Source organism: Sciurus vulgaris (genome assembly GCF_902686455.1).
Source record: "Sciurus vulgaris genome assembly, chromosome: 16".
In the NCBI taxonomy this organism is placed as follows: domain Eukaryota; kingdom Metazoa; phylum Chordata; class Mammalia; order Rodentia; family Sciuridae; genus Sciurus; species Sciurus vulgaris.
Window position 1 is genome coordinate 4,157,639 of NC_136477.1, and position 19,194 is coordinate 4,176,832.

General features: G+C 49.4%; 1 protein-coding gene and 1 long non-coding RNA gene across 3 annotated transcripts in view; one reads left to right on the top strand and one right to left on the bottom strand.

Annotated features, from left to right (window-relative positions):
- MLLT1 (MLLT1 super elongation complex subunit) overlaps window positions 1-19,194 on the bottom strand; it is a 57,009-nt gene that overhangs the window by 34,800 nt on the left and 3,015 nt on the right. For both annotated transcript variants that reach the window (XM_079115334.1, XM_079115333.1), the window contains exons 2-3: window positions 12,849-13,029; window positions 5,273-5,355 (exon numbers count right to left, since the gene is read on the bottom strand). In XM_079115334.1, coding sequence (XP_078971460.1) covers window positions 5,273-5,355; window positions 12,849-13,029 — 264 coding nt within the window. The remainder of the gene's footprint in view (window positions 1-5,272; window positions 5,356-12,848; window positions 13,030-19,194) is intronic.
- Window positions 13,632-18,524, top strand: LOC306646717. The gene is made up of 2 exons (XR_013759944.1): window positions 13,632-15,869; window positions 15,906-18,524. It is a non-coding gene; the product is annotated as an uncharacterized lncRNA (long non-coding RNA).

Consider the following 19,194-nt stretch of genomic DNA (forward strand, 5'->3'; position numbering starts at 1 on the left):
GCTCTGAAACTAGAGGAGAGGTGGTAAATGCCACTAATCCAATACTTTAAAATGGTTAGAATGTGCATCATGCAAATGTTACCTTAATTTTAAAGAATTCTTTACAACACACATGCATGACCTGTGGGATCAGATGAAGGCTCCCTTGGGAGAAAGGAGCGACTTATTTGTAAAGAGCATCCTACAAACTGGTCAAAAAGAAAAATGCAGCCTCCATTAAAACCAGTGCCTGATACCACGTAAAGCACAGTTCCTTCACTTTACAGACTAAGCCACATTCAAAGGCAAGTACAAGCAAAAAGCTCATCTTTGTACTGTACAAGCTCATGTCCTGGGTCTGAGAAGGAAGCTTTTCTGCTCTGGTTACAGACCTGTCTCCCTCTCCAGAGAAGTCAAACAGCATCTTTTGGTTCCTAGGACCTCCACCTCCTTCGGGCTTCCAAAAGCCCCCAGAATTTCCTCCCCCTGCACTCCCTGCCTGGCCATCCACAGTAATACTGACTGGTGTGTATGGAATGGCCACTGGGGTAAGGCCTCACCCACTGCCCTATCTGAGTCTTCCAAGTTGATACAGGCACGATCTCCACTTTACAGAGAGAGAAATTAAGGTCCAGAGAGGTCCTAATTAGGGCACAAACAGTTCCTAAAAATTGAACCCTGCTGTACCTGCCACCAACCTATGGTCTGAGTTGGTCTCCCCACTCAGGGTGGCCACTTGACTGTCTCCCTGTGCTAAACTTGGTCACTGTCCCCTTTGTTTCTTACCTTACGTTCAACCTATCCTTTTGGGTCTTTTAATAGTTCATCAAATATACATTTACAATGTTACTTCTTTCATTGTTATTTAGATTACATTCAATTTTCATACATGTCTATCTTGTATTATATGTTGCATGCTTATGATAAATATCATAAAATACTCGAAGGCACATTCTATGCCTCCTGAGACAATCTGTGAATCCCTAGTATGCTGCATGGTGTAGGCGCACACATAACACCAAAGTTTGAAGACATGACTGATACTCTGTAAGTAAGTAAATGATCGCAGACTTTAATTTTATTACATCTGTATGCTACTATATTTGTCCACATGCCCCCATGCAAGATACCTAATAGAGCTGCATGCCTCATGCAAGGTATCTGACAAGCAGACAACCCAACGCAAGATATCTACCAAGCCCTCAATAATAGCTATTTGAGTACAATACAGTTGAGTGAAATATCAATATTTCTAACTTGCTGCTGCTGAATAACCAGTAGCTTACTACCAGATACAAGCCTGGTTACCTCCAGGACAGAAAAATCAGCACACACACATTCACAATGGCCTTGGTTCAAACAGCTCTCCAAACCTAGATAAACTGTTTTTGTAATCAACCGATACTCATCTTTCACAACTGTCTGATCTTCACAAAACTTGGGAAGTAGGGAACCCACATTTAGGTGATAGAGGCAGAATGTAATACAAAGAATAATACTGTCTCATCATATAAGTATAAGCAAAAACCCAAATCTATTAACAACAGTCATCCTAGGTCACATCTGTCTGTTATTTAAGCAACAGTGTGTCTGCTCATAGCTGGCTCCAAGCGCAGCCCCACCAATCCCTGTAGCCTTCCCCAGGAGATTTATATCCAAGAGCTCCTTGGTCCACAGACAAGGGTGGCTACCTTCCTCCTCCCTCTTCCACTGCCTGGGGTGGCTACCTTCCCCCGGGACTTGTCTGGAGGCACTAGCTGGTGCACTCCACACACACACCACTGCAGTGGTGATTAGGGGTCTATGTGCCTGCACCGTCCGTGGCAGGGTCCCTCCTGGACTGCCTCAGTGCAGGACCCTCTAAAAAGCTCTATGGCAAAACCACCACAAAGAACACAGGATTCCCAGTGAACAGGGTGCAGAGCACGAGCAGGCAGCCAGCCCTGATCCTGAGCCTGTGCTGAGAACACACATGGCAACTCTCAGAAGAGGTGCAGCGGAATCCAGGTGCAACTGCCGCAGCCTCTGCAGGGATTGTTCAGACCAGTACCTGGCACTGGAACACAGCCCTCTCTCTTTCATTGAAACAGAAAAACTGGCCCTCCTCCAACAGGGTTCAAATGAAAACACATGCTGAGATTTTAAAAAATCTGCTACACCTAAAGCAGGAGGTTTACTATATGTAAATTACACCTCGATAAACCAGATTTTAAAAAAACACTCTGACCTGAAGCCAAAAGTTGCTGGGGATTGCTGGAGGCAACAGCAGTGAGCAGCACACCTGCCCTTCCAGAGGGGAACTGGTGATGTGGTACTGTGTTGTGGCAGCAGCTCGGGGCCTTCCAAAGAGCAAGGCAGTGGGTGCTGCAGAAGAACATGGCGTCCTGCACAGCCCACTGAAGCACAGGAGCCACCCTGGAAATGCGGCCCTGCAGGTCTTGGAAGAGCAGGCAGGAGTTCAGAGAACCCCTCCAGAGAGGATCTCTGCCTTCTTGAATCCCCAGTACGGGGGAGATGCTGAGCCCAGCTGGGGCAGTCCTCTGGCCAAAGGACTACCCAGTCCCTTTCCCCATCAGGGGCAGAAAGTTAAGGGATTAGTACCACAGAGAACTCAGGACAAAAACAGTCCTGAAATCTGGACGTAAGGCCCAGGCAAGCACTGCTCAGGTGTGGGCCGCAGGACAAGGCAGGTGGGTGACCTAGGTAACATCTCCCTCAGGTTCCTGCTAGGTCTGCACTGCTCCAATCTCCTGGGGCCTGGCTGGCGGATGGCCTGAGATCCCCCCCTCCCCCCACAGGGCAAGGATGGGAAGCAGGAGTTGAACGAACAGCACTGCCAAGGCCCTGACCATCCTGCCTCCAAACACGCTGCTAGCCTGCGGAGGGAGACCCTGGACGTCCATGTGCTATTCCCTGCTGCTGGGCCAGGCAAGAGCACAGGCCACTCCCAAAGGCCGGGAATACAATTTTCCCTCTGTAGGTTGCCCAGTCACCCTCAGACACAAGGGCTGAACAAGATGTCCATGAATGTGGGATGACAACTTGACCCTAGGGACACTCTGGAACATGGACCAAAACAAAGAAAATAAAGCAGACAGGAGAGGCCTCCTCCCAAGTACCAAGCATGCAGGTGCTGAAGTGCTCTCCCCCTAGTGAGGTCAACCTCCTTCCACTGTCCCCACTCCTGCATGTGCTAAAGTGTGGAGGACACCAGGCCAGGTCTGCTGGGGTCCCTGTCCTCAGCAGCCTCCATGGGGGCCTAACTGCAGTCTCAGAAATGAAAACACCAAGCTGATTATATCCTGTGGCAAGCATGAACTTGGACCAGGCCCTGGCCTGGTACACGTACAAGATGGAAAGCAGCAGACTCCTGCTGGGAGTGGGGAGGTGAAGAGAGCTGCAGCCTCCTGGGTCACAGTCGTGAAGCACTCCTCTCCCCTACAAAGGGCTTTGACTGGCTCACCAAGAAGCTGGGGATGCTGGGCCTGTGCAGTAACAGACCTGTCTACCTTCAGAGCACCATGCCTTCCTTCTGTTGGTATCACATGGACACCACATACGTCCTCCCACCACAGAGAGCAGTCCAGGCACAGCAGTAGGCATACAGTAAACTGTACAGGCCACTCCAAAGGCCAAGGGTGTCCCAGTAGGGTCCCTGCACTAGCACTGAGTGCTCTGCTCTGGAAGAGGTCACTTGGCCAGGGTTCTCTAGCCTAGCAGGGGTGATCTTCCCAGAATACAGGGTCCCCTGGGCCAGGAGAAAGGGCTCCAGGAATCAGTACCCACCCTAGCAGCCCCAACTGGCTGTATGCTCAGCCCTAGGCAGGGAGAGGAAGGTCAAGGTGCCAGGAACCATTAAGTGTCAGAAACACAAAAAGCCCACAGTCCCATGGGACCCCAACTGCCTCTGACCTTAAAAAGGCACTCTAAGTCAAACCAGGGAAGTTTTAACCATTTCCAGAGAATCTGTCCCCCACCACATCCTAAACAATGCCAAGACAAGAGCACTGAGCAGATGGACTCAGTCCTCTCGATCACCCTGAAAGTCGCTGTTGGTGTTGCTCCCCCTCCACACACTCACTGAGGGGTGCTTGGAGAGGCTGGGTGCAGGTCCACCAGGAGATTTGCCCCTTGGTCCTCAGGAGTCCACCTGCAGACTGGCTCATCTCTGTTCCCCATGGGGCCTAGTTACCAGCTTCCATGGCCTCCATTCCACAAAAATACCACAGAACGAACCAGTTGTCTGGGAACAGTCTTTTGGATTTCAGGAGGCCTTGCACGTGAAACCTGGTTGTCATTCCTGCTGAAAAGTCATTGGGCTCCAGTCAGGTAGCACACCTGAGTGTCACCCAAGAGGGCCAATAGGCCAGGTGGTCTGTAGGAAAGTGTGATTCCTGACTCCCATTTCCCAGCGGGTGTAAGTAAGGGACTCTTCACAGCAAAGTGGGTGGCACCAAGGGCCAGAGACCTACTTGCGGAAAGCCAGTTCAGTTTCCTGAGCCAGGAAATGCCACCTCTGGCCCCTTGGTGGCATCTGTGAGCATCAAAAACAGGCTCTTTTTTCAACTACAGAGCAAAAAAAAAAAGTTTTGAAACTACAGATTGAGAAAATAGAAGCCCCAACATTGCATATCATAGTAAGAAATGGTAGTCTACAATTTACTACACATTTCAAAATAACTACAAGAGCTTGAAGGTTCCCAACACACAGAAATGATAACATCTGAGGAGATGAAAATGCTAATTATCCTATTTGATCACCATGCATTGTAAACATGTCTCAAATTACAACGATGAATCCCACAAATAAATGCACATTTATGTCAACTTAAAAATAATTTCAATATACTGGAAAAAATCTCCTGGAATCTTCCTGTCCATACTACCTTGTTGACATCGCTGACGCACTTAAGTCCTCCTCTCTATACGATACTCATGTCACACACGTAACTTGCTTCTTTTGTTCAATGGCATTAACAACTCCTTCCCCTGAGGGTCAAAGGTCCCACTCAGAAGAGGCACAAAACTACCCACCCAGTCACTATTGTGACATTGAGACGACTTCCAGTGGCCCTGTGACTGACCCTCCTGGACCCTCACAGAACCCGCCCCCCAGGACATGTCAAGCTTACTCATCTTCCAAGGCTACAGCACTCCCCACCAGCAGCTGCTTGCAGCGCACCTGGTGTGTACCAGCTATTTCTGCCTCTTCCCTATGAGCTGCCTGTGGCACTCTCTGCCTAGGGGTCTCTGGTGGGATGCACATCCTGCCCACTGCTCTGGAAGATCCTACCTTGTTTTTGAAGTACACCTCGATGGGCATGATGAAGCCAGCGTACCCCGACTCCTCCACTTTGTAGGGGGGCTCCTTGCACACTAAAAAGAAAGGGAAAACCATCCATCAGCCTCCTGCCCTTCCAAAGGCCCAGCCAGCAGCAGCAGCAGCTCCCCCACCCCACTGTCCTCCCTCCTTCTGGAGGCAGCTTTTCAGGAGGGCGTGCTCTCCCAGGAAAGTCAGGAAAATTCCATGCCAAACGGTGCCTGGGAAATTAAAAGGGGCAGAGCTGGACAGGAGAAAGGTAAGTGGGCCACTGGAACATCCAGCAGACAGAACAGGAAGGGGTGTGAGACCCTGTCTTCCAGGCACTTGCTCTGGCCAGAGAAGGCTGCACAAGTTCAACTGACTCAGGTCTGCAAGACCTGGGTCCTCGGTCTTCTCAGCACAGAGCACCCTCAACAGTTCTGACCTCCTCATCACTGGCTATACCCTGTGCACACACCCCACTCTATGCTAGGGACACACACAATAGGAAACGCAGGAAGGGTCTGAGGACTCTGCTCCTAGGTTCTACTTTAGCACCAAATGAGGACAGTCCAAGTCACTCAGACAGCCTTGCTATCTCAAAAATAAAAAAATTAAAACAAACAGCAAAGTATATGTAAAATAATATATGCCTATAATCTCATCCAAAATAACCCATTCATGTTTAAAATAAAATCTTAAAAACATGGTAAATTTAAAAAATAAAAAATTAATAACAATCCATGTTCCAACATTCATTACGCAATCATTATGCAAACACCATGAAAATAGTATTCCCCTGCTTTTAAGTAAAATCAGACATAAAGATCAAATGCCTTGTTCTCCATTCCTCCCTATCCAGAGGCCACCACTCCTGAGAGAAAGGAAGAATCCTGCCAATTGCTTGTGAGGTTTTTTAACCACTTTCCTGAGGTTGGAAGGATTTGTGAAGTTGTGCATACTAAATGACACATCTCAGTGAGATTGGGGTAAGTCCACGCCCATAAAGCACCATCACTACCAAGGACAGAGGCATATCCTTCACCTCCCAGAGCTTCCCCCTGCCCGTGGATTGGTTTTTCCTCTTCCTAAGAACATAAAACGTTAAGACCTACTCTCTTAGCAATGTTAAGTACACATTCCAGTACGGACAGTGATGGGTGCTGTGCTGCACAGATCTCAGAACTCACTGATCCTGCTAACTGAAAGCTTGCGTGAGTTAACCGTCACTGCCTCACGCCCCGCCCCCAGCCCCGGGCAGCCACCATCTCAATCAGCTTCTCAGAGTTGGACTACTTTAGATGCAACATAAGTGTAATCATGTAGTGTTTATCTTTCTGCATCTGACATAATTCATTTAACAATATCAATTGTTAAAAAAAAAAAAAAACCTTTATATGTATGTATCTGCACAAGTAAGTTAATTCTTAAGTGGGCCAGAAATTGCTGGAAAACAGCAGAACATGATGAAACATGACTTCTTATATTAAGACCTTAATTAGCTGGGTGCGGTGGGGTACACACCCATAATTCCAGTTACCAGGAAGACTGAGGCAGGAGGATCACAAGTTCAAGGACAGCTTAAGTCACTTAGCAAAAACTCATCTCAAAATAAATGAAAAGGGCTGGGCACTGTGGCGCATGACTATAATCCCAGCAGCTCGGGTGGCTGAGGCAGGAGGATCTCAAGTTCAAAGTCAGCCTCAGCAACAGTGAGGTACTAAGCAACTCAGTGAGACCCTGTCTCCAAATAAAATACAAAAAAGGGCTGGGGATGTGACAGTGGTCGAGTACCCCTGAGTTCAATCCCCAAACCATAAATAAATAAATAAACAAATAAGTAAGACTGAAGATAAAGCTCAGTGGTAGAGCTCCCCTGGGTTCAATTCCCAGTGCAAGGGGTGAAAAAAAAAAAAAAGACTGTTCTTTCTTAAAAGAGAGAGAGAGAGAGAGAGAGAGACAGACAGACAGACAGAGACAGACAGACAAAAAGGACTCTCAAGTATCAACTTTGTATGTACATCATGTATACACAGAAACAAAACTTGGCAAGCAAGGCAAGCCTGGAATGATTAGGGGCCCTTGGAGGTAGCGCTAAATGGACAGCCTTGCCCAGAACCCAGTCTGCACACTGCAGGGGGAAGAGCAGGGGCCTGTGGCTCCCCAAGCCTGCAGCTGCAAAGAACAGGTGCAGGGGTCAGCGATGCCAAGGCTCCCTATTACCCACCTCCACTGCCCCCCCCGATGCAGCCCAGGTTCCCTCAGAGCCCAGCTCCACACCAATGCTATCACTCTCCCATCCCCTGCCTGCCCTGTCCCTACAACAGTCCCGCCACTCACCTCCATGCAGTGACCTGCTCAAGCCTATAGCAGCCACCTTTGCCAGGAACTCTAGCCACTTTCACTGACATCGGGGTCTGCAGGTAAACCACTATACTAGTGACAACACCTGCTCACTCATCCGTTCCTTCAGTCCACTGCTCATGGTCTGACAGTGTCAGGGACTCGGAGGACAACAGAAGCCACATGGATACCTCCAGCTCCTTGTGGCTTACTCTTGAGGGGTTGTCACTCTCAAACTGGATAAGGCAGGAGCAGCTCTTCTCATTGGACAACCCTGGGTTAACAGGGAGAATCTTCAGCCTGGGGGGAGTTGTCCCAGGTGACCTACATCCAAATCTCCATTCCAACTTATCTCCTTTGGCTCCTTGGACAGCCTGCTGGGGATGTTGGAAAGGGAACTCAGATATCGCCCACCCAAGCAGGCTTCTAATGCACCCCTGAATCTGCACCTCCCAGTGCAACAAGACAGGGACCCAGGTTGCCTGATACTCACCCAAGGGCCTGAAGTGACCTGGCTCCTTCTTTTCCAGGGCTCACCTGTCACCAAGTGCTATCAATCAGGCTTTCAAACTTAAAACTGCCTGAGAATGAAGCCCTTGCCTTGCCTACATGCCACAGCTCTCAGCAGGGGACACTTCCCAGCACCTGACCAGCTGCCAAGCCCTATGTTCTCTCTTGCACAGCTCCTGCAGGGGCAGCCAGAAAGGTCTACACTTTTCTTTTTTCTTTTAGTTTGGAGAGGGCCACTGAGCTCAGTTCAAGCAATCCCCCAACTGAGTCTCCCAAGTAGGTGATGTGACAGGCACATGCCACCATGCTCACCTTAAAAACAAGACACTTCTAAAAGAGAAAATCAAAGTATAGGCATGGGCTCTTAAGAAGATATTACAGATGCACACTATTTTTCAATTCAATTGGATGAGTAGAAAATAAAGGAAATCTTCCAGGCAGCAGGGCGAAAAGACACATTTTGTAAAAAGAAAAAAAAAAAAGTGAGACATGAAGAAATGATTCAGCAGATTAAATGATCCTGCTGACAGCAGCTGCCTTTCTAAGCAGCAACTGTGCGGTGCTCACCTCAGCTCACTTAATGATCTTACAAGAAGATGCAATTTTTCTCACTTCATAGATGAAAGATTTAAGCCCAGGGAAGTGAAGTGGTGAGCATCCAAGGAGAAAAAAGAGGAAATACACAGACGGAAGGAAACTGTCCCAGGTGTAAATAACTTTCCAGAACTAAAATAAAGACACCAAAATGTCACGAAACATACCAAACAACAGTAACAAAAATCCCAGAAACATGTCACATGAAACATCCTAAATGCTTCTTGAAAGAAAAACAGGACAGAGCAGCAGCACCCAGACCCACAGCCTCAAACTCTTCAGAAGGGATGAAGGATACTTCCAGACTCCTAAACCATAAAATTCTAGTAATTCTCGGCCAGAATGTGACACCCAACCCCCCACGTCACTCTGCTGAGGAGAGAAGAACTCAAAGAGGTCTCTGCCCACACAGCTTTCCTAGGAAGTTTCTTAAGTCATCAGCCTCTTGGGACAGCACCTGAGAAACTGCACTAGTAAAAGGAAAAAATAAACCCAAACCAAGAGGAACAAATTAAATCCCCCAGGGGCACAGTGAAGAAAAGGGCCAGAGTGAAAGCGAGAGAGGTGTCAATCTGATTAGAGGGGGAAGGGATGGAACATTCAGAGGTGAAGAAAAAGACCCAAACAACATTCCCTATGACAAGTGACACAGTGGAGACAGGAGAAAACAGAAGACACAAAACAAAAAGCAGCAGCAAACAGTTATTCAAAAAGTCACAGCCCAGAGGTTGGGTTGTGGCTCAGTGGTGGAGCATTCGCCTGGCACAGGTGAGGCACTGGGTTCGATCCTCAGCACTACATAAAAATAAACAAATAAAAAAGATAAAGGTAATGTATTCATCCGAAACAGACATTATTACCTCATGTACATGCATGACTACATGACTGATGTGATCCTACAATATGTATAATCAGAAAAATGAGAGATTACACTCTTTACATATGATCTATCAAAATGGATAAATGCATTCTACTGCCATGTACAACTAATTAGAATAAATAAAATTAAATATTTTTTAAAAATAATAATAAAAAATAAAAGTCACAGCCCACACTTGAAGCTTGAATTGGGGCCAAATTTTAACCCAAAATGATTGAAAAGAACCAGTCTGACCTTGAGTGCTTTAGAGTTGGAATTAGGAACATGGAAAGAAACCTGGCATCCCACTCAATCACCCAGGTCGGTGCTGCTTCCAGCTTTCAGAGACACTCCCCTGAGGAGTGAAGATCTGGGTCTCAGTTCAACAAACTTAAACATGTCAAGAGCCGCCCTCAACAGAGGGGTGAAGGAGGCTCAAGGAAAAGCAGGGGCCCTTACCTCAGGTCCTTTTCATTCATGCATTCCTTCAATAATAAGCACTTGGTAAGGGACTACAGCATCCTTGCGGGCACTGGGGACACAGCAGCGAACAAAATAGACACAGAACTCTTACTTACAGGTGGGGGAGGAGATAAATTAATATGTCAAGATGGTGCTAAGGAGAACAATGAAACAAGCTAAGTGGCACGAGGCTGTGTAGGTGTGTTGAGCAAAGAAACTGCAATTTAGACCCAGCAGCCAGAGGGTGCCCCAAAGGACCACAGATTCCATCTGTGGAGGAGTCCAAAGGTAAGCGGGTCCAGGCTCACCTCATGCCAAGTCACAAAGAAGCTACTGGAGGCCTAGCTCAGTGGAAAAGCACAGCCTGAGCATGTGCAAGGCCCTGGGTTCTGTTCCCAGCACAAAAAACAAACCCACAAACCAATGAAAAGCGAATCATTTAACTAGAAACAATGTAGTGAGGACGGTGGAGAAAGAGGGGTAATTTGGAATAAGTTCCAATCTTTCATGCTGGCAAATCAATAAACATTATTTACATCTGAAAAACAAATCAAGAAATAGTTAACAAATCAGCTGGTGTTAAGAACACACTCTGGAAAAGGCTAGAAAGATTGCTGGTGGGGTGAGGACTAGGAGGAGATGTACCACTCTGTACCTCAACCATTTCTGCTCTGTTCAATTGTCATAAAGAATGTGTATTTGATGTGAAAGATACTTTTTAAGTGCATGAAATATCATTCCAGAGGATGGAATCCTCTAAGGAGCTCACACCCTCTCCAAGAGCTGATCTACTTTACAGTGAAAACTGGAAAAATGTGACTGGACACAGTTTCCTCCAATGCAGCAGAGAATGAGTATCTAGTCTTTGACAGGCTTGATGTCCTAGGCAGGTCTCTGTGATACATTTGAAGTGGCTGCCATATGAGACACCCAGACAGACTGCAACAAATAGGTCTCAGTCACTAATGGAAAGGTGGCCACAAACTGACACTACAGCGGAATGGGCGTCACCCACCACTTCATCTTTCAGGGACTTGGAGCTCAGAGAACATTCCCCCAAGCAGGTACCTGGCCTGCTCTGTCTCATTATTTTCCACGTCTTCCTCATAGGGATCCTGAGAGGCCCCAGATCGCAGGTCTGTCACCAGGAACACAGGCATTGACACCAGGCATGGAACAAAAGCATGATGAAGGCAAATTGGCACCACTGTGACTTCTGGAGCTGCTTGGGTATGCATGTAGGGAAATGAAGAGAAAACAGCTTCCAAGCAGATGGAAGCCATCATCCTGAGTCTGTACCCATGCTCCAAGCACAGGAAGAACGGGAGAGGACAGGCAAGGGAGCTGGGGAAGGAGAACACAGGAGACGCTGCCAGAGAAGAGAGAGGGAGGCAGCTTAAGCTTGTGCTCTACTAGCATCACAGGTGACACCTGGACAAAGGTCTGTGGCCATGCCAATAATTAAACCAGTGGCTTGTGGCCCACGGGCAATTCGCAAACCTCCTCCTAGCCCCTTAAAAGCACGAGCAGCTGACCTGGCCTTCTAAGCCTGTGTCCCCATCTGTAAAAGAGCAATGTGGTGAGAATGAGCCCAGACCCTCCTATGTGGAGCCCAGAGGGAAGTACTATGTAAATAGTTCTTTTTTTTTTTTTTTAATTAACAAGTGCTTTATGAGTATCTGCCATTGTCAGTAACCGCATCGGCCATCCACTAAGAGGCTCAGGAAGAAAGGAAAAGCGGAGAAGATAAAGACAAAGCAGAAAGGAGGGAAAGGAGTGGCTGAATACTGAAGAAAGAAATTATAAGAAAAAGAGATGGCTGCCATTAGTGATGTCAACTGCATGTCCCTTCAAAGTGCAGGTTGCTACTTCCGTGACATTTCATTCCCTGTTCCATAGCTAGCCACCTGCAGGCAAGTTTTGTGAACTCCTCCTGCAGCCCTGGGACACCTGCACTGCAGGTGGAGGGGCCAGCGGCCAGCATTGGCGCAGACACTTCTCTGCCATCCAACACACCCACTCAAGGAATGTTCGCTGGAGGCTGGGGCGTGGCCCGGCGGGAGAGCACTTGCCAAGCATGCAGGAAGCCCTGGGTTCATCCCCGGCACTGGGGGGAAAAAAGTATTAGACGCCCATAATGTGCTAGGCCCTGAGCCTAACGCTGGGGATTTGATGGTGAGAAAATCAGCTTCAGCCCCCAAAGCACTCAGAAGAGAACAACCTTGTCCCCAAAATCCCCACCAAAGCCTTCCCCAGGGTCCTTTTCCAGAAAACCCTCTATCATAAAAAGGGTTAATTTCACCTCTGCTTCATCAGACAATGTCCTGCAGAATGGCCAGGGCCACCCTGCTACAGGTGGAGACGTGGGCGGGGTACACAAATGAAGCCCTTGTGTTTGACGAGCAGCAGCCTAAGTGGGGCACGGGGAGGGGTGACAAGACAGGGTGACAGGAGCTCTTTTTCTTCTTTCTGCTCCACAAACTATGAACTCTTAGAATGGCACCCTAATCCAACGGAGGCCCAGTGAGTAATGTCCTGATTACTCACCAGCTGGCTGCCATTTATGTGATAACAACAGTCACCACCTTCTTTCCATTCCCTTGTGACCAACAACAGCTGGAGAAGGATCTCACACACTGTGTGGAGGAGGAGGAGGGCGAACCACCTCGACATCAGCCTGGGAAGGCACCAACATACACGGGCATGTGGGTCCCACATCCAGGGAGGGCAGGGACAGACCTTTGGGGAAGGGAGGCTGGATAGCATAGCATTCAAGGACTCAAGTCTGGTGCCACTCACCGCGTTTGGGTTTGGGGAAGCTGTCGTGCAGCCGGAAGATCACCTTCTCCACGAAGTGCTGGATTTCACATTGCTCTGGGCCACGAACAAACACCATCCAGTCGTGGGTGAACCCCTCTGTGGTGGGCTTCTTGCGCAGTTGGGCACGGTGCCCCAGCTCTAACTTGACCTGGACAGTGCACTGGGGGAGAGAGAGAGGTTGTAACAGGTCAGCACAAAGTTCAAAGCAAGGGTCTTTGCAGAACTATCCTGCCCCCTTGCCCACAGGCACACTAGGTAAAAGCCTCAAAGCAGAAGACAGGCTTCCAAGCCAGGGAAAGGAACATGGATGCTTCCAAGTGCTTCCTTCCAGGGCACCAGCACTGTGCTGAGGGCCCACCAATGCTGGCTCCTCAGCAAGTCGGCACAGGGCCCTTCGTCCGCCTCCACCTACACAGCCTCCTCCCTGCTCTTCTTCTTAGTCAGCTGACTCCTGCCCCAAAGTCCTGGAACTTGCAGGAGCTCTTCTAGACTCACCTCACTAGCTCCTTTTCATCATTCAAGACTCCGCTTCACCTCTGAGGGAAGCTTCCCTGACCACCCAAGCCAACAGCACCCTGCTCTTCTCCATCACATACTGCATTCTTCTTCTTCTTCTTCTTTTTTTGTACTGGGGATTCAACTCAGGGGTGCTTTACCACAGAGACACATCCCCAGCCCTTTTTATTTTTTGAGACTCACTAAGGTTGCTGAGGCTAGTCTCCAACTTGAGACTCAAGTTGAGGCTCAACTTGAGGCTCCTCCTGCCTCAGCCTCCCGAGTTGTTAGGATTACAGAAGTGCGCAACTGTGCCTGGCTACATACTTCATTCTTAGCCCTTCTGACCATCAGAGACCATCTTGCTGACTGCTGTCCACTTGCTCTCCTTTAATGTCAGCTCCTCCCAACTGTATCACTGAATACAGATGTGAAACCCAGACTGCAATTCTGTGGATAAGAAAACTGAGGCTCTGAGAGCAAGCTGCTTAGTGGCACTTGTGAGGTAAGGAGCAGCATCAGATCTGAGGTTGGGTCTGTGTAGCCACAGGCCACTCCCTTGACTACTCTGCTATCCTCCATCCCTGGCAGGGCGCCTAAGCACAAAGGCACACACACTTTCATTCTCAGGCACTTATGCGTGAGGGCGGGGGCCTTCCTTCCTTCCCTAGGTCATCCCTCAACACTGGTTTTCAGTTTCCAAAGCACCAAAGGCAGTTCCCAGTGAGTAGGAAGAAGCAAGGGCAGAGCCACCTGCTGACAGGACCCAGGTGGACCCACTGCCAGCAGTGGAGCTCCCTCCTCATTCACACGCCTGACACCGTGTCCTGAACTACAAGGCAACTGGGGCCAGTTCCCCTCCACCGAACACAAAGCCACAAGCCTTGAAAGTACTCTTAACACCTGGTCGGTCACCGATGGAAACGTATGGTAAACATCCCTGTGGTTTGTAAAAACCTCCCCAGACATTTAATCCACACAGCCTGACACCTAGTATCAAATACAAGAATGTTACAGAATGCAACAGAGGTCAAGTGGACACTTGTTTGTAAGTACCAAGATAAGCAGGAGTGAGACGTCCAGGGCGAGTCCTACGCTGCCTGAGTGACACTCCCACTCACTGGGCTCCGCCAGCCCTCCCAGACGAAGCCACCCTTCCAGGCCCTAACTCCAGAGCTCCCATCTGTACCTTCCACCTTCTTGTTCACTAAGTGACTGTGTGCAATTCCTGGCGCGCCTGTCTCTGTTCAGACCTCCAGCACTGGCTGAGTGAGCCACCCTGGCTGGTCTCCTCCTTGCTACCCTCATCCCACAGCTTACCACCCCTTCAGAATGAAGTACAAGTTCCTGGCACCCCTCCTACCTCCCACCTATTTTCAAATGTCTAAAACACTCCTCTTTTTTCACACTTTAATACTTTTGAAGTCAGAATCCAAGGCAGTTCCAGGTGTGTAAATTTCAGTTGAGGCCCCCCACCCTGCATGCATGTTCACACACGCACACACCTGGGTGCACACACAGAAGCTGGTGCTGTCGGTGGTGTGTCGAGTCCCGGGACTAAGAAAACTCAGGAGACACGCACACCTCTGTCCCAGCTCCATCACAGGGCTGGCCAGCCCCAAACACACCAGAAACGCCCATCCATTTGCTCGAGTTTCTTCCAGCTCCACAGCCAAGGGTATCTTAAACTTATTTCTCTGCTAGCCAAAATTCTACACATACCTTAAGTCCCAACTCAAAGACTACTTCCTCCAGGGCCCCTTCTGATCACTGTGCCAGAACCAATCATCAATGAAGTCCACGGCCAATTCTTTCTGGGTGGTTTCCTGCTGTCCCCCTGGGACCCCTGAGAAGTCTCTGACAGTAGGCACCACATCTTATTCATCCCTGTCACCTCTACCTTGGAAACACAGTACACAGTGTCTGAACAACACTGGATTAATTTAGTCAGAGGACCTTCTATCCAACAGTTCTGAGGAGCACCTTCCAAGAGGGAAAGACCTAGTGGCAGATGAGGACTGGTGGCTCCAGTGTGTGCAGAGCTGGCAAGAAGCTTGTGGTTCCAGGCACTGAGCAGCCTGGTGTAAGAAACAGGGCAAAGTTTTGTCGATTTAAAAAATTAATTAATTTTTTAAAAAAGAAATGGGGCAGAAGGAGTTCCCCTGGCTCAGGGTGACGGTTCCTCTGGGGCTGCCAGAAAAAGAGAGCAGTGACTCACTTAGGACACTGGAGGGAGGGACTGGGACAGAGTGGAGCGTCCAGATTGGACACAACAGGGATGATAACAGACTGTAAGTGGATGATGGACTGGGAACGGTATCTGAGTAAAAGTGCTCCGGCAATCTGTGTACGGCCAGGGCTGCAGGAAGGAAAGGCAAAGAGGCAAACAAGAGCCACAGCAGCCTGCTGGGAGGCCAGAAAGAGGGAACCCGAACCTGAAAAGGGAGAGCCAGCAAGAGCCCATGGTGAGGGAGATTCCATACTCCTGAGACCTGCACAGCAGGGGTGGCGACCAAGGAGGAGAGAAGAATGAGAGGTCAGTGTACCCACACAGCCCAGGCACCTGAGGAACACGCAAGGGGAAACACCCCAGAAAATGCCAGAGATGAGGACTAACTATCTGGACAAATAAGTAACAATCAAACCAACCACAAGCATCTGTGTGAGAAGAGTGGAGAAGGGAGAATGTTCAACACAAACCAACCCGAGCGGTACCTACAGGACCCCTAAGGGCTGTAATCACTGCGTACGCCTCACACCTACTGGCTCTGCCTGCTACCAGACTTGCTTCCACACTGAGAAATGGGGGTCAATCCTGAACGGCTGTGAAGGTCGCAGGCGAAAATGATAACAAGGCTGTGCTGGAGAATGACTTCTGCTTCCCTGGAGTTAACTCCTGCGTGATGACGGTCTCCTCGGAATCAGCTATGCACCAACCCAGCTCCTACTCAGCCCTCGGCTGGTTTCCCGGTATTTTGATGACATGGAGTTCCCACCCAGGGCATGCCAGCGGCAGAGCAGTTATTGTGAAAGAATGGAAGACCACAGTTCCATCAGCAAGGGGGAGAGTGCAGGCGCCAAAACTGCAGTGCAGTGGCCAAAGTAAACAGGAAGGTTCCGAGGCAGTGATGGGTAATCTTTGCAGCCTGTTGGCAGTGCCCAAAGCACCACCCAGCGACATCTATGCCCCAGGGGCTGGTGCCAACTGCAGCCTGAACACCCCTGGTTAGGGGCACACTGGAGGCTTGGTGGACAGTCTCAAGGCTCCCAGGCCCAACCTCCTGCACGCTCCCCTGAAGGCTGGAATCTACTAAGAAATCAAAAGAGTGGGGTAACAGATTCTGTGCTACTGTGTTAGAAAAGGAACCCCTGATTCCATAAAACACTGGAACCACATCACTGGAGGCCAGCAAGCTGGGCCGTGGCCAACCACTCTGATAGGTCAACTCATGATAATTTATTACCACAGTTAAGCCAATTCCACAGTCAATGGTTTTGTCCCCTCCTTCCTCTTCTCCACCTGGACTCCCTCCATGGTCACCAGAACTCAAGACTTAAAGCAAACCAACCAGCTGGTTCTCAAGGAGGGCAGCCTGGCTGCAAGGACAGCTGCTCACGTTAAGCTCCCGACTCCTGGAATGAGTGCACTTCACGGGCCAGCAGCTTTCCCCCGCCCCCAGCATCTCACACAGATGCCTCAACACCAGCAAGTCCATCCCAGGCACCAGAAACACCTGCTGCCTGGAGGACACATTTGGAACTCCCAGAATGGAGGGCTGCAAGTGACCCCAAAGGGGCTCAGCCTGTGACTGCCACTTCGCTGCATATTTGGGAGTCACCTTGCTGCCCGCTCCCCAACAAAAGCCCAGAACAAGCCAGGCCTGCCCTGGAAAGTGTTAACCATTTTACTCCTGGAAAATCTCCCAGAAGATAGCCAGTGGACAGGACGACCCAAGAGCTCTAAGGGCCATCTGGGGACAGTTATGCTTAGGCAGGAGGCCTCAACTGGGACACTTCCCTTCATCCAGGCCAGCTGGCAGAGGGCACTTAGAACCAAAGGGCCAGAATCCTAATCCAGCAAGCCAGGTGCACAGATACTAGCGGCAGCTTCCCAGCCTTCTTCCACTGAAGAGAACAGCTCTCTTCAGGTGAGGACTGAAATGGCCCCAACTACCTCCACCCCCGGCAAAGAGAAAGAACCTTGTTCTGACAGTTCTATATGATTTCAGATTCCAGGCCCTTTCTTCTGATTTGGTCAGTCAGCTGGCTTCTCCTGAGTCCTGCCCCAGGTCTGGGACCCAGAAGACAGGTCTTTAGCAGTGAGCGTATCTACAGGATTTCCCCTGATTTGAGAATCTGCACTTTATCAAGTGGCATAAGTACACCCGGAGCTTGACAACTGCACCTAATTCTCAGTGGCGCTCCAATTTGCTCCCCTCCCAGCAGACAGCACCAAGTCTTATCCCCCTTCAGCCCCAACTGGTTGTGCAGAGCTGTTGGACTCGTACACTGCTGGCCATGTGCACTACACACACACAGATGGGGCAAGGTAATGGGGCTCTGGCAATCCAGAGAATGGCAAATCACCTTCTCCCTCCAGGCCCAGCTGGGGGCTCTCAAGGCAGCCATGGAATTAAAATATAAGAAGGAAGGGGAAAGAGTGGATCGTCGCCTGTGACAATCTCTTAAGTGGAGGACTGCCTGTCCAGAAAGCGAGGCCAAAGTCAATCACTGTACCAATGGTCAGTGGCCAGCACCTCCATTCCTTTTCTGGCTCCATCTACTTTGGTTCCTCTGACCCAGAACACAAGGTTAATGACAAAGGGATAAGAAGGGGTTCAATGAATTTCTCTCTGGAAACCCAGGTGTACAGACCAAGTAGGTATGCAAATACACCCACAATCCTCAGTGTTCAGGTTCCTGGTAAGACATTACGGTACCTGACAGGGACTAGGCACTTATGTACAAGGTGCCCACTGATGTGTTGACAGGGCACCCAGTGTCTCCCAAGTTCTCCTAGGAACTAAGGGAACAGTCTTGGGGGATATTTTCTGAATGTGCAAAACCCAATCAAGGCATGTCCCCAGAGTAGGAGGGCCTGATTGCAAAGAGACTGATTCCTGGCTACTTCTATTTAACCAACAGTTGTCAAAGGGAGGGTGAAACCTTGTGTTAGACACAAAGGGAAGAAGACACTGGTGCCTGCCCTCAAGTATTTTACAATGTAACAACTTTAGGACAAGAAAAACACAGCAACTTTCCAGCCTGTAACTGGGAGTAGGGTCAAATGTCCCTCTGCAGATATTCTGAGTTTTTCTAGAAGCAGTTTGGGGTACCTCTAAAAGCAGAGGTACCAGAAAAAGAATCCAACAGGACCTTGACTCATGTGGGGATCTTCCTGGGCCTGCATCTCCACACCTGTACAATGGCTGGTTAAGGAGCTACTGGTGCCACCAACACCAAAAACAAACCTTCCTCTGGGAAGAGTGTCATCATAAGGCAGTCATTCTCCAGTCCACACGGTGAAGCCTCTGCATGCAAAGAATCAGCAAGCAGCAATTCCAACTTCTGATGTGACTGGGCTGTGACCACCTCAGAAGTCAGGCCACTGTGGAGGACTAGTCCTCTGTGAATGAGAGGCTACCTGGTCCTTTTGAACAGGAGACGACATGGCTGCTGACACCACTTCCCACCTCCCTGGACAACCCCAGTCCCCAACAACCTGCTCCCATATCCTTGCCCAATCTTTTCAGCATCCACTCAGTCTCCATTCCACATCACAACCCAGCCTCAGAGATAAACCACACTTCTCCCAGACACGACCCCTTAG